The sequence below is a fragment of the Lolium rigidum genome, chromosome 1 (genome assembly GCF_022539505.1).
Source record: "Lolium rigidum isolate FL_2022 chromosome 1, APGP_CSIRO_Lrig_0.1, whole genome shotgun sequence".
Lineage (NCBI taxonomy): Eukaryota > Viridiplantae > Streptophyta > Magnoliopsida > Poales > Poaceae > Lolium > Lolium rigidum.
The window spans coordinates 83812134-83825582 of record NC_061508.1 but is presented as its reverse complement, the minus strand read 5'-3'; the positions used below and the strand labels follow the sequence as shown (position 1 = coordinate 83825582).

The 13449-nt window shown below is 44.8% G+C and overlaps 1 protein-coding gene across 1 annotated transcript; it reads left to right on the top strand.

Moving 5' to 3' along the window:
* The first annotated feature begins 304 nt into the window (after positions 1–304).
* LOC124676754 (geraniol 8-hydroxylase-like) lies at positions 305–3470 on the top strand. The gene is made up of 2 exons (XM_047212786.1): positions 305–1228; positions 2662–3470. The coding sequence occupies exons 1-2, from the start codon at positions 338–340 to the stop codon at positions 3265–3267; spliced, it is 1497 nt and encodes a 498-aa protein (XP_047068742.1). The 5' UTR covers positions 305–337; the 3' UTR covers positions 3268–3470.
* Positions 3471–13449: the final 9979 nt, after the last annotated feature.

Here is a 13449-nt window from a genome sequence, read left to right as displayed (position 1 = left end):
CGCAATTATTTGGTGGCGGCGGGAGGCTCTCTCCGGTCAGGTCTGAAACGGGAACGAGAAAGAGATGGAAGAGCCGACAGGGAAAGGTTGGTGGGGATGGATGGAACGTGTGTCAGCTGTATTTACGCGTATTTACAATTTCTCAGCCTAGATTCTCAGAACCACATTTTGTACCGCAAAAGCAGGCGCAAATCTTGAAACGACAATTGACGGTGGATTCAACACCGGTACCTACCGGCGCCGGTAGAATCGCCGGGTTCATCTACAGATCATACTCTCGTCCTCTTATTACCGCCACGCACACGACACTACTGGTCGGTGTGTACCATATAGTACAATGTTTCTGTTTCTTGCCTGGCTGCCATGGCTCGTCGCCTCCCTCTTCTCTATCTACCTGCTCGACCTCTTCGCCCACGCACGCCGCCGCCTCCCTCCAGGCCCCACTCCCCTGCCACTCATCGGCAGCCTCCACCTCCTGGGCGACCAGCCGCACCGCTCCCTCGCCCGCCTCGCCGGGACCTACGGCCCGCTCATGTCCCTCCGCTTGGGTGCGGTCACCACGGTGGTCGCCTCCTCGCCGGACGTCGCCCGCGAGTTCTTACAGAAGCACGACGCCGTCTGCGCCACCCGCTTAGTAAACGACGCCGTGGGCGACCACGCCAGGAATTCCGTCGCCTGGCTTCCCCACGCGCCACGGTGGCGCTCGCTGCGGAAGACCATGGCCACGGAGCTCTTTGCGCCGCACCGGCTCGACGCGCTCCAGGGCCTCCGGAGCGACAAGGTGCGGGAGCTCGCTGCCCACGTCGCCCGGCTTGCAAGCGACGGTGCCGAGATTGACGTCGGCCGCGTGGCGTTCACGACGATCCTGAACCTCCTATCCGGCACCATCTTCTCGAGGGACCTCACGAGCCTCGACGACCACGGCGGGTCCAAGGAGTTCCAGTTGCTGGTAGCCGAGATCATGGAGGCCGCGGGTTGTCCGAACGTGTCGGACTTCTTCCCGGCGCTCGCGCGTGCCGACCTGCAGGGGCTGCGCCGGCAGATGGCGAGGATGTTCGCGCGGCTGCACGCGGTGTTCGACGCGGAGGTGGACCTGAGGCAGCGGAGGCGTGAGGACGGCGATCCCGGGAAGGAGAGCGAGGACTTCCTCGACGTGCTGCTCGACGTCGCGGCGCGTGACGGCGCCAAGGCCGGCCTCGACCGCGACACGCTGAGGTCGCTGTTCACGGTAACCAGATCTTGTCTTGACTCTTTACTCTTGACTCTACTTATTCGTTTCCTTACCCTTTTCAAATACTGTGCATATTGATAAGATTACCGTACTGCTACCCAATCTGCAACTGCTGAAACATGGACTTTTGTGGCCTTCACGTGGGCTACGGCCAACAACACCAAAGGCTGCACTGCTGCCACACAATTGCACAAACATCATTATCAATTGAACAAGTACTACCACTAGCTGCAATTTGATAATCTACTGTGAATGATTAAATAAGCAGCACGGGGCCGAGGCCACAGAAAACTGATTTACAATTAAAGGTGAATTATACTCCTTGATTCTTTTTTCCCAATGACTGCCATTTGACTGACTGACGAAGATTAAGAATGTGCAGACCTTGCAACAACACAACTTCTTATTTATAATTCTTATTATTTTTTGGCTGTTTATATTGGTGTTCATGATTATTAATAGCTTGGCGAATTTTTTGCAAAAAAAACGGAAAACAAACGCATATAACACATCGCCCTTTTCCAGCCGACTAGTGATATGGGTAGAATAACTGGAAAGAAAAAAATCACCTACTCCATCCATTCTAAAATAATTGACCTTCTATATTTGTCATGAGTTCGGATATAAAGAAAACTATGTCAATATTTATAGGTGAAATCTATATGGTATGGACGTCTATTGTATATATTGTATGATAAATCCATGCGAGAGGAAGAATGGGGAAGTGTAAAGAAAATTGTGAAAGGAGGAATAAAGGTCCGGGAAAGGGAATTTGAACTAGGGTTTGGGTGATATTGATTGATAAACGACCTTGATCATGATGTGCACCCCTGGCCTCGAAGAAGATGGTGGCAACGACAACCACCATACCTACCATTGGATGTTCATGGATGTTAGCGGTAAATTTACTTTGCGCTATCGACTTAGATGGGTACCCGATTGTGGCGTTGTCGTTCTTGATGTGTGGAAGATCCGAGCGAGGAGGAGAATTGTGGGGAAGGAGGGGAGATGCATGGATGATATGAAGGTGAAAAAAGGTGGAGGGGGAGGAGGACATGGGTAGGGAGATGAATGAGTTGAGAAAAAGGCGGGTTGGTTCGCACCCTCCATCACAATGACCATGTAGAAGAAAAATGGATTTTTGAGCTAAATAATAAAGTGGATGTAAATTTATCATCACAAAAAAAATTATAGGGATCTTAGAAAAATAAAGATCAAACTTGTACATATTCAAGAGTGCGTTGCTATCTTAAATATGTCGCCTATTTATGGAGGGTCCGATTAGATATTTTTATTCGTGTGCACATAGTTCAAAGTCAACTAGAAAACATATATATTCTTGTTATACATTAGCAAATATGTTCATTGCATATGGTAAATATGTATATGACTACTAATTACTTTGCAACACATCTTATGTTTTATTGCAGGATTTGTTTGTCGCGGGCAGTGACACAAGCTCAAGCACAGTGGAATGGGCGATGGCAGAGCTTCTCCGGAACCCATCATCAATGGCGAAAGCCCACGAGGAGCTCACACAAGTCATCAACATGAGGAGGAGCATCGAAGAATCTGATATTGACCAATTGCCATACCTTCAAGCCGTAGTCAAGGAGACATTTCGGTTGCATCCTCCGGTTCCGTTGTTGCTACCGCGGCAAGCCCAGGCAAACGTAAGGATCGCGGGTTTCATGGTGCCCCAAGGTGCCCGTGTGTTGGTGAATGTGTGGGCGATGGGCCGAGACGAAGGCATCTGGCTTGAACCAGACAAGTTCATGCCGGAGAGGTTTCTCGGAAGGACGGTGGACTACAAAGGTTGTGATTTCGAGCTCCTCCCGTTCGGTGCAGGGCGGCGGGTGTGCCCCGGGATGCCGTTGGCGAGCAGGATGGTGCATGTGGTCCTCGCAACATTGTTGAATCAGTTCGAGTGGAAGCTCCCGGTGGAGGTGGAAAGGGCAGGGATTGATATGACTGAGAAGTTCGGGGTGAGCCTCACCAAAGTTGTTCCTCTTTGTGCTATAGCTATACCAATTTGAGCGAAAAATCAATATAATAATGTGGCATCCTCAATTGTCTCTTAGAACTATACCTCACTATGACGTGTGAGGTGTGCTTCGTCACAAAATGAGCAGACCTTGTGAGGTAGGATCCAAGTATATATTTAAGATCAGATTTTGGATGTGCCTTTTTGGTTTGCGTTTCCCGCGTGTAAAACTTATGCATCACGCATTCGAATGGATATTGATGCTAATGTGGCAGTAGTAAAGACCACGGTGGCTTAAAAGTTAAGTGAATCATTACACTCTTTAGGGAATTAGGGTTTGTAGCTATGTTTCGAGTGTCAGGCTGTGTCTTGGACCGTAAAATTGCTGGCTGATTTTAGTGGACGTGTCCTGTCTTTAAATTTGAATGCCCACAGTCAATATCTTGTGTCTGCCGCTGCCACTTCGAGCAAGTAGCCACAAAAGCTTCAAGCCAAGGGGGTTTGAAGACGATGATGTAGTTGCAAGCCACGCCAAGCAACAACCAACCCGTCCTCCATGAAGACCAATGGGGACAAAAGCTCACAGGCTTCTCAGCAACTGCTAAACCAAGCATCAACAAGACAAGATTGGAGTAGGAAACCAGATAAGATTGGAGTAGGGGCCTGTTAGGTTGCCAACAATGGGTTTTCTCGCATGCGTGGAGACAAAAAACAGGCGTTTGGATGCCCACGGGAGAAAGATTCCCAGTATCGCACGAATTTTAAAGCACATGAAAAGTTGTATGAGGGGAAACGCTTGATTCGGCGCGATGTAGCCTCATCTCGCGCTCGGTGGGGAAAAAATGCGCCCCGCCTCACCGCCCAAAGTTGCGCCACCAGTTTCCACCTTTCGAGCTCTCCGTCCATAGTTGTTCGCCGACGACCAAGGTAAGGGACGGTCTCTTCTCAAGCCGGTGGACCTCCTCTGCGGCAATTCTTCCTCCTACGCCTAGCCGACATGTCGTCGTCTTCCTCCGCCAGGTCCGACTGCTAGATCACTATGAGTACCTCTAAACCATAGCTTAGATCTATACTAAGGCTGCTAGTATCTGTAGGGATCGAGAGTTCTTGGTTTGATCTAGTAGTTTTTTGTTTACTTCTTACTTCCATCTTTCTTACTTCCATCTGTAAGACCTAAAATGGTTTTGCTTAGTTTGTTTCTTCGATACGTACATGTAGAGTACTTTTGCTAAGTTTAAGCTTTGATCTAAAAGTTCTTGCTTCGATCTGTAAATCTGTAAAAGTAGAGTAGTTTTACTTAGTTCTTGCTTCGATAGCCTAGAGTGTGTTCCTAAGATTTCTAGTGGGTGTTATTTCATCGAACACATGTTTCGGCGTTCTTCTAAGCTACGTCGTCCAGGTATAAATGCGATAGTTGGTACGAGGATTGGTTCTACGATGTGTACAACTACTCCTTGTACCAGCTATGAACTTATACATGGCAGCAGGCACAAAAGATTAGTAATGTCTTATGTTCAATCTGTGTATAGAGAACGTGTTTGGAACTTCAACGAAGCTTCTTAGCATGCTTGCTTGCTTACCATTCTCAATGATGTTGTCCTGAGAGCTTCTAAGTGTGAAACAAGTAGCTTGCTTACCATTATTTTTGCACTTTGCTACTTTGATTGTCTTTATAGGACGCGGCCTCCCTTGATGTTTCGGCGAACTCTGTGTTGCGGGCTTAGCCACTCCGGTAAATACGTCCTATTAGGAAGAAGAACATCATGATATGGCATGTCGCATAAAAACCTTCGTGCTGAACCGGATGTGCGAGTTGGTCAAAGAAGGGATGACCGGAGTGCAGTTCTTCAGGAACCATGACCTGAAAGCGATTGTAGAGGTTGTTCTGACCATGAGGTTGATGTCTATCATCTACAACCATCTGAGGCACTGGACAACAAGGTAGGTTCATGTATGCAGGCTAAAAAATGTTTGAGTTTTGCGTTTGGGTGGAGAGGACATCACCTATCATGATGGACGATGATGCATACTTTGCCTACACCAAGGTTAGCGCATTGCAACTTCTCTTGCACTTCATTCACTAAGTAATTTATGATGGATGTTGTTGGCTTGCACATGAGGAAGAACTAAGTAACCTCATCATCCCTGACTCACCCTAGGGACGCCGATCTCATCAACAAGCCCATCGAGAATTATGCTCAGATGAAGATCATACCGGTCGTGTTCCATTTGTTCCGCTCACTCCCGCCGTGGTCCACCGTGCTTTGAGGCACCTCATGGATCACAAGGCATAGGCGAAAAGGTATGTTGTGATGACCTCTGCTGACATGATGGCCTGGTTCACCGCCTTTCTGACGAAATATTACCTATGAGGAGGCCGAGCATTCGATGCTTGTTGTCATGCTTGTTCTGCTGATGATGATGAACACTGAACACTGCACTGCATCAATGACTGCATCCATGACGTATATTTTAGGAATAGCTAGATTTCATCTACACTGATAGCATGTCTATGTGTATATTGTTCGAGGTGGTATTTACAAAACTCCTCGGTTGACGAACTTATGTTGCATCACGAGCTGCTACTCGTGAACTCGTGGTTGAAACTTCATGGATCCCCCATGTGTGGTTTTGGTAATTAATGACAATCCCTATGGACTAATGTTTACATTGAGTTATATTTGTAGGTGTTGTCCATAGGCAATGCTTGAAACATATGTTGGCTTCAAGATTGCAATAAGGAGCAAATGAAGAAGATCAAGTGTCAAGTATGTCTTGAAGATCAAGATGAAGTGAGCTCTCAAAGTTAACTTCAATACATCAACGAAATGAAGTGCAAGTTCAAGATGAGCCATCTCGAAGAGATCCTTTGCTAGACTCTTGCCATCCATATGGTGATCATGGATATGTGAAGATGCGCCGAAGAAAAAGCTCTCCCATTGTGGATTATGGGGGAGCAATCCATATGGTGATCATGGATATGTGAAGATGCGCGGAACAAGAATCTCTCCCATGGTGGATTATGGGGGAGCGATCCACAAGACTTCGTCAAGCAAGCACAATCAAGAAAGGCGTTCCATCTTGTTGCGGTCAAGATCGGCATCATCGAGCTCAAGTGGAATGCGCAAGTATAAGGTTTGCTCTTGATAGGGTTTCTTTCTCACCGGTCTCATACTGTAGTTGGAGGCCGGTTTATAGTTTAGTTGTCGTACTATCAAGAGGGCTCTCGAGTGAGTAACTCGATCGTATCGTTCGGAGAGAGCTCAAACCTTTGCGTCCTTGCATCATCTTTCTTGGTTGTTATTTGGATATTATCCATGTGATGTTTTAGAGCTTGTGCTTATTCTCATGACAAGCTCTAGTTCATCGAAAATGGTTTTTGCATGGGCAACTTGTTGCATTTTCGAGGTTGGAGGTTTTACCGGTATGTCTTTTTTTAGATAGGTCAACCCTTTCGTCATTTGTTTCTATCCTCCCTTCTTGGACTATGATGGTTCCCTGCATGATCTTGTAGAGTTTGTTACTAGCTTCGAAACAAGCCTAAGACCATCAAAATCGAAGTCCGGATGCTCAAGTTATGATCATTCTTGTTTTGATGTTTCTGCCAGTTTTTTTGGGGGGCGGAAAATCCGGCCCGAATGGAAAATCCGGCCAAATATCCGGCCCCCATATAGGGGCATGATTTTTCTGGTCCTTAGCCGTTTTTCGAATATCCGGCCCGGAAAATCTGGCCTGAGAATACCCAAACGGTCATATGTCGATGGGAGGGGGTATTTAAGACCCTCTTCTTCCTCCTTGGGCAGCCACCTCTTCCCCTTTGTGCTCTCCACTATTGTTGACCTTGAGAGCTTGCCTTTCCCTCTACTCCTCCTATGCTTCTTGAATCTTTTTGAGGGAAAAGGAAGAGGAGATGTAGATCTACATTCCTACCAATCAAATCCCTCTCTTTGTGAGGGGAATCCACTAGATCTAGATCTTGGAGAAATTTGGTGTTCCTCCTCTTATTTGTTCTTCCTCTCTTATTCCCCCAATAGCTTTTGTAGCTTTGTTGGAATTTGAGAGAGAAGGACTTGAGCATCTTTGTGGTGTTCTTGCCATTGCATTTGGTGCATCGGTTTGAGTTCTCCACGGTGATTCGTGGTGGTGAAAGCAAGAAGGTTGTTACTCTTGGGTTCTTGGAACCCTAGACGGTTTAGTGCCCTTTGTGGCATATTAGTGGTGTTCTTGGGGACTCCAATTAAGTTGTGGAGAATCTTCAAGGGCAAGGCCTTTGTGGCATCTTAGTGGTGTTCTTGGGGACTCCAATTAAGTTGTGGAGAATCTTCAAGGGCAAGGCCTTTGTGGCATCTTAGTGGTGTTCTTGGGGACTCCAATTAAGTTGTGGAGAATCTTCAAGGGCAAGGCCTTTTGTGGCATCTTAGTGGTGTTCTTGGGGACTCCAGTTAAGTTGTGGAGAATCTTCAAGGGCAAGGCCTTTGTGGCAATTTATTGGGAGCCTCCAATTAAGTTGTGGAGATAGCCCCAAGCTTTGTGCGGGTTCGGTGACCTTCCTAAGGTCCCATAGTGGATCGAGGACATCCCTTTTGGTGGGAATTCTCGAGGAGAATACGGTGGCCCTCATGCATTTGGAGTGACTTGTCCTCCACACCGCTCCAACGGAGAGTAGCACTCGCAAGAGTGTGAACTTCGGGCTACATCGTTGTCTCCGCGTCACTTCGGTTATTCCTATACCCGAGCTCTTTACTTATGCACTTTACTTTGTGATAGCCATCGTGCTTGAAGTTATTTATATATCTTCTTATCACATAAGTTGCTTGTTTTGCTTTGCATAAGTTGTTGGTGCACATAGGTGAACCATTGCTTAGAATAAGTTGTTGGTGCACATAGGTGAACCATAGTTTATAGGCTTTGGGCTTGACAAAGTAAACGCTAGTTTTATTCCGCATTTGTTAAGCCCATGTCGTAAAAGTTTTAAATCGCCTATTCACCCCCCCCCCCTCTAGGCGACATCCGTGTCCTTCCAATTGGTATCAGAGCAAGGTCTCTCATTCTTAGGCTTCACCGCCTTGAGAGTAAAGATGTCGGCTAGAGGATTAGTGCACGATAACACTCTTATATTAGATGGCACAAATTATGATGTTTGGAAAATTTGCATGCTTAGTCATTTTCGGGACATTGACCCTCATATGGAGAAAATTGTAGATATAGGTTTTTCTCCTCCTATGGATTCACAAAATCTATCGTTAGAGGATGAGAAAAATTTATATCTCAATTCTCAAGCTTCTTATGTTCTTATGAATGCTTTGAGAGATGTAGGTCTTTTTCCATACTTGCCTTTTTGGAGCGCTCATGAGTTATGGACAAAGATTCAAGATAAATATGATGTGTCCAAGATTATTAAGGATGATTGTATTGCTTCCACTTCCGGCCGTGATGAGTCCTCATCTTCATCCACTTCACCAATGTGTGGCAAGACACAAGGTAATGATATGGTGAGTGGTGATGAAAATTGCAATGTTGATATTGACCTTACTATTGATGATTCTTCATCTCTATCTCATTGCAATGCTTCATATATGGACATAAACACATATAGCACTATAAATCATCTACATGCTTGTGTTGATAGTCCTTGCATATCATGTGTAAGTTTGTTGAATAAATCTCAAGATGATATGCTTTCTTTGTCTTGTGGCCATGATAAAAATGCTTCTATTTCCTCTAGTTGTTATGTGACTAACAATGTAGAGGAAACCAAAAATTCTATTGGTCAAGACAAGATCTTAAAAGGAGCCTCAAGTAACTCCTCATCTTTATCTCACGATCCTCATATATGCCTTATGGCCAAGGGTTCCACGGTACCTCCTACCATGGAACCTAATATTTCTCGTGGTGATAAGGATGAGGATGAATATGAAGAAGATGATTGGGTTGTCTCTCTATGCGATAAGGGTAAGAGTGTTTTCAAGGTTCTTTACAAAGATAAAATTGCTAGCTCTCACTTCTTTGAAATCTTGACTACCGCTATTGAGAGCCAAAAACTTATTTGGATGCATGAGAACACCATTGATAAAAAGGGTGCTCTTGAACGAGAGTATGCCAATGATGTAGCATCATTAAAGAATGAACTTGAAGAAGAACAAACCACCAAGGAAGCTCTTGAGGAGACCTTTGCTCTAGAATTGTCTAGAGAAAACGAAAACCATGATAGAGCTCTTGAAATGGCAAATGAACTAAAGCTAAAAAAATGATAAGCTTGTGTTTGTTAATGCTAAACTCCTTGAGGATTTTGAGCAACTCAAAAAGGGCTCAAGGGTCATTGAGAGTGCGCTCACCAAACTCACCGAGTCGCATGAGGAACTCCAAGCTTCTTATTTAAAAGAGCATGCTATGTTACCCACTCTTCTTGATATGTCTTGTGATGATGCTTGTGCTACTAACTCTACTTCTTGTGAAGCATCTATCTTGAAGGAGAATGTTGAGCTAAGGGCTCAACTTGAATTGATAACTTGCAATTATGGGAAATTGGAAGAAAATCATGGAAAGTTTTCTAGCTCCCATGAGGATCTTCTAGCCTCTCATGATAGGCTAAAGTTAGCTCATGAGGCTATCATATCAAAGGCAACACCTTGTGAGCCTCATGTGGATACTAGCACTACTACTCAAAATGCTATATTGCCATGTGCTAGTCCTAGTAATTCATCCACTCATAATATTGCTAAATCTTGTGATGAATTCTCTTCCTTGCCTTGTTGCTTTAACAATGAAGATTCTACTTCCTCTAGTACTTGTGTTGTTACTAACCATGTAGAGGAAATCAAAGAGCTCAAGGCCCAAGTCACTTCTTTGAAGAATGACTTGCTAAAGAGTCATGAAGGGAAATTGTAACATCCCAAAATTTAAATAAAGAAAGAAAGAGAGTTTCCAAAATACAAAATTGAGAACCAACAAAAACTTTTTATTTCCATATAGTGCTATGCATATAACTCATCCTTAATTATTGTGTTAGTGTGCATTTGCCATGATGATTGCTTGAGTGACTACAATTGTGCTAAAACCCTCATCTATGATCTCTTGATCAACCAATTAGAAGGAAAAAAGAAAAGAGAAAAGAAAATGGAAAAATCAAACCAACAGTCACATATGGTTTATGCCATTTTTGCAAATACTTAACCTAGACCATTTTGGCTTGCACCATTGGTTGTAAATGGTTACTAAACACTTATTAACACTTTTGGAATCAAAGAAACTCAAATCCAATCAAATTTGAACTCAAAATGAGCTCACATGCACTAATGGTCAATTTGGGAAATTTTAGCCTGATGCCCTCTTTGAGCCTCTGTTTTGGAAAATTTCTAAACTAAACATTGACAACTCTTTGCACCTCATCCAAGACAACATCAAGGTGAACAACTTTGCCCAAAACAACCCCTGCAAATTCTTGCTCAATTTCAAATGGTGATCAAGCAAAGTAGAGACATTGAAGCAGATTTAAGATAATGTGCATTTTGGATTTTTGCAAACTAACTCACATTTGACCACCACCACCACCATTCTACTGCAAATAATATATGATTGCAACCCACCAAAATTCAACCAAAAATTTGAAAATTATCTTCATGCGGCCATTGTGTATAACAGGTCGCATGCATAAATCTGCCAAACCAATACACTCAATTAACCATCAGACCATAGCCTAAACCATCATGCTTTGCTCATCAAAACCACTCCCATGTACTCTCTGAACATTGCCAAGCACAATAGACAAGGTTTGGTACTTTGAATCATCACAAATATTGACCAAATCATCCATGCCGTGGCATGGCATGGACATGCACATGCTCCCCTTCTCTCTGGACCTTGCCAGCGTGCACCACCGTGTCAAACGTGTTCCCCTCACTCACCTGATCGTGCCAGACACAAGGATCGACACGCCGGTGCACCACACGCGCCAGGCCATGCACGCCCAGAGACGCCCACGCACGCCAGAGCGCGCATGGTGAGCACCACAGACGCGCACCACGACGTTGCCTGGCCAGCTCAGTTGACCCCCGCACCTCCTCTCTGCACCACCTGCTACCCCACGTCACCAGCAACCTCCCAGACACGCCCATTGGCTCGCGCCGCGCCTATAGACGACGACACCGACGACGTCCTCCGCCGCGGTACTGCGAGCTCGCGTCACGCGCCCGTCCTCGCCAGAGCCTCGTTTTCACCGCCGTAAAGCCCAGCGTCACCGTCGTGACGTCGCCAAGTGACGAGTGTCATCGCCGGTGCTCCAGATCCGCTGTAGCAACGTCGTCGTGATTGACATCACCGCAGCACCACGGCCACCATCCGCTGCTATAAAAGGAGCCAGCCCCGCGCTCGTTTCTTCACACAACCAGCCTCCCCTCTCTCTTCTCAGTCTCCTCGGCCACCTCTCTCCCTCGATTCGCCACCGTAGCTAGCCAATTTAGTCGCCGGAGCCCGCGAAGGTGCTGAGAAGCTCACCGACAATTTCGGCCACCGTTGGAGACGCCGCCGGTACCAGCTGCTTCCCCGTCGTCGACAACCTCGCCGCAACACGTCGCCGACCATCGCCGCGCCGCCGGTGAGCCTCCCACCCCCCACCATCGCCGCCAGTAACCGCGCCTCTCGTCGTCGTCGACGATGCACCCGAGCCGTTGGATTCCCTTCTAATCCTGCGGCTCAGGATAGAACTTACCGTTTCGCGTGTTATGATAGGCTGACAAATGGCCCCCACCCTCTCAGGCGGCCCGCTCACGCGAGACGTGCAGCTGGGCCGGCCCATTTATTTTTCCCTCTGTGCAGCCCATTTCCTTTCCCGCCTAAGCCCACGATTTGAATTCGAATTTATCAAATTGCTCACAGATGCTGTTTTCAAAATTAAATAGGATAAAATCTACTTGGCCAAATTTTCTAAATTTTATATATTTGGAAATCTCATAAAATTATCTACACATCTACACTGGTCTCAACACTAGATTAATTGTAGAATTAATGTGACAAAAATAACAAGGCAGGGCCTTTTGCAACTTCAAACAATTATTAAAAATTAACCAAAAATGCTTTTGAGTTGATTCCAACTCTCAAAAATCAGATTTCACATTGTCTCTCAGAATATATAAAAATATGACATAGTTGTTTGTATGATCATGGTCTAGATTAAAAAATGGCCCTATGGCTATTTCTAGTCCATTTAAAGTGTGCAAAATTATTTATTAAATAGTATGAGAGCTATTCTCTCATTTAAATCTTGTCTCAAGTAATTCAACATGAGTTAGTGGCCATGGTCCACAGAACCCCATATTGAATTATTTGATGATATTAGATAGTATTAAAATGCATGAGGTGCATCACCTCATTTAAATAATTTTCCCAAATGATAATTATGAAGAGGTTGACCTTGGTCAACCTAGGTCATATATTGTTAATTAAGGGAATTAAATCGTAACAAGATTCAATGAGAGGAAATTAATTCTCCCAAGAATTAAATAACAACACTAATTAATATTTGTAATGAGAGGAAATTATATTTCTTAAGAATACAATAAAGTCAACCAACCTAATAATCATGTTGTGATGCTAGCCTAGCTTGTGTGACTCTTGTGTGTGCTTAGCCTAGTACTTAAGCTTTGTTTGGTGATTGTATGTATCGTATTCGGTTTTAGACGCTAGTACCGAGGAGTATCAAGAGGAGGAGGAGGTCTACTTCCAAGGAGAGGAAGACCACTTTGATCAATAAAACAACCAAGGCAAGCTAATATTCTTGCAAAGTGCAAAGCTCTACAAGAGCAAGGCACCCCACATTTTACTTTATGCTTAATGAGCCCATCCCAAGTTTTTACTTACAAGCTTTTACTTACAAGCTTTATTGCTTTTGTTTTATCAAAGTACTTTTTGATTCATGATTCACTTGGTCTAGAATAGAACAAGATCACCAAAGTTAGCCTAGGGAAATTAAAGCTAGTTAGCATCCCTCGTGACTAGTTGCTAGTGCTAACTAATAAAATTGACTACTCTAGATGGGAACATTGTGAAATGATATGACATTGAATGATTTTGAAGGTGAATGTGAGTTGAATGACATGAATGACATGATGAATTTTATAAAAACTGATGGTTGGGTTCGGATGCGATACCATTCCAATTTACAAGTACCCCCACAATACCTAATTATGGGTAGGGCTTAGCTGGAAGTTTATGTATCTTAGTATGGGTTCCCTCTAAA

Excerpts from the sequence above, each read along its gene's own strand:
- LOC124676754 (XM_047212786.1), top strand. The coding sequence starts at position 338 with ATGTTTCTGTTTCTTGCCTGGCTGCCATGGCTCGTCGCCTCCCTCTTC. Across the intron at positions 1,229-2,661 it reads CGCTGAGGTCGCTGTTCACG|GATTTGTTTGTCGCGGGCAG; the intron begins GTAACCAGATCT and ends GTTTTATTGCAG.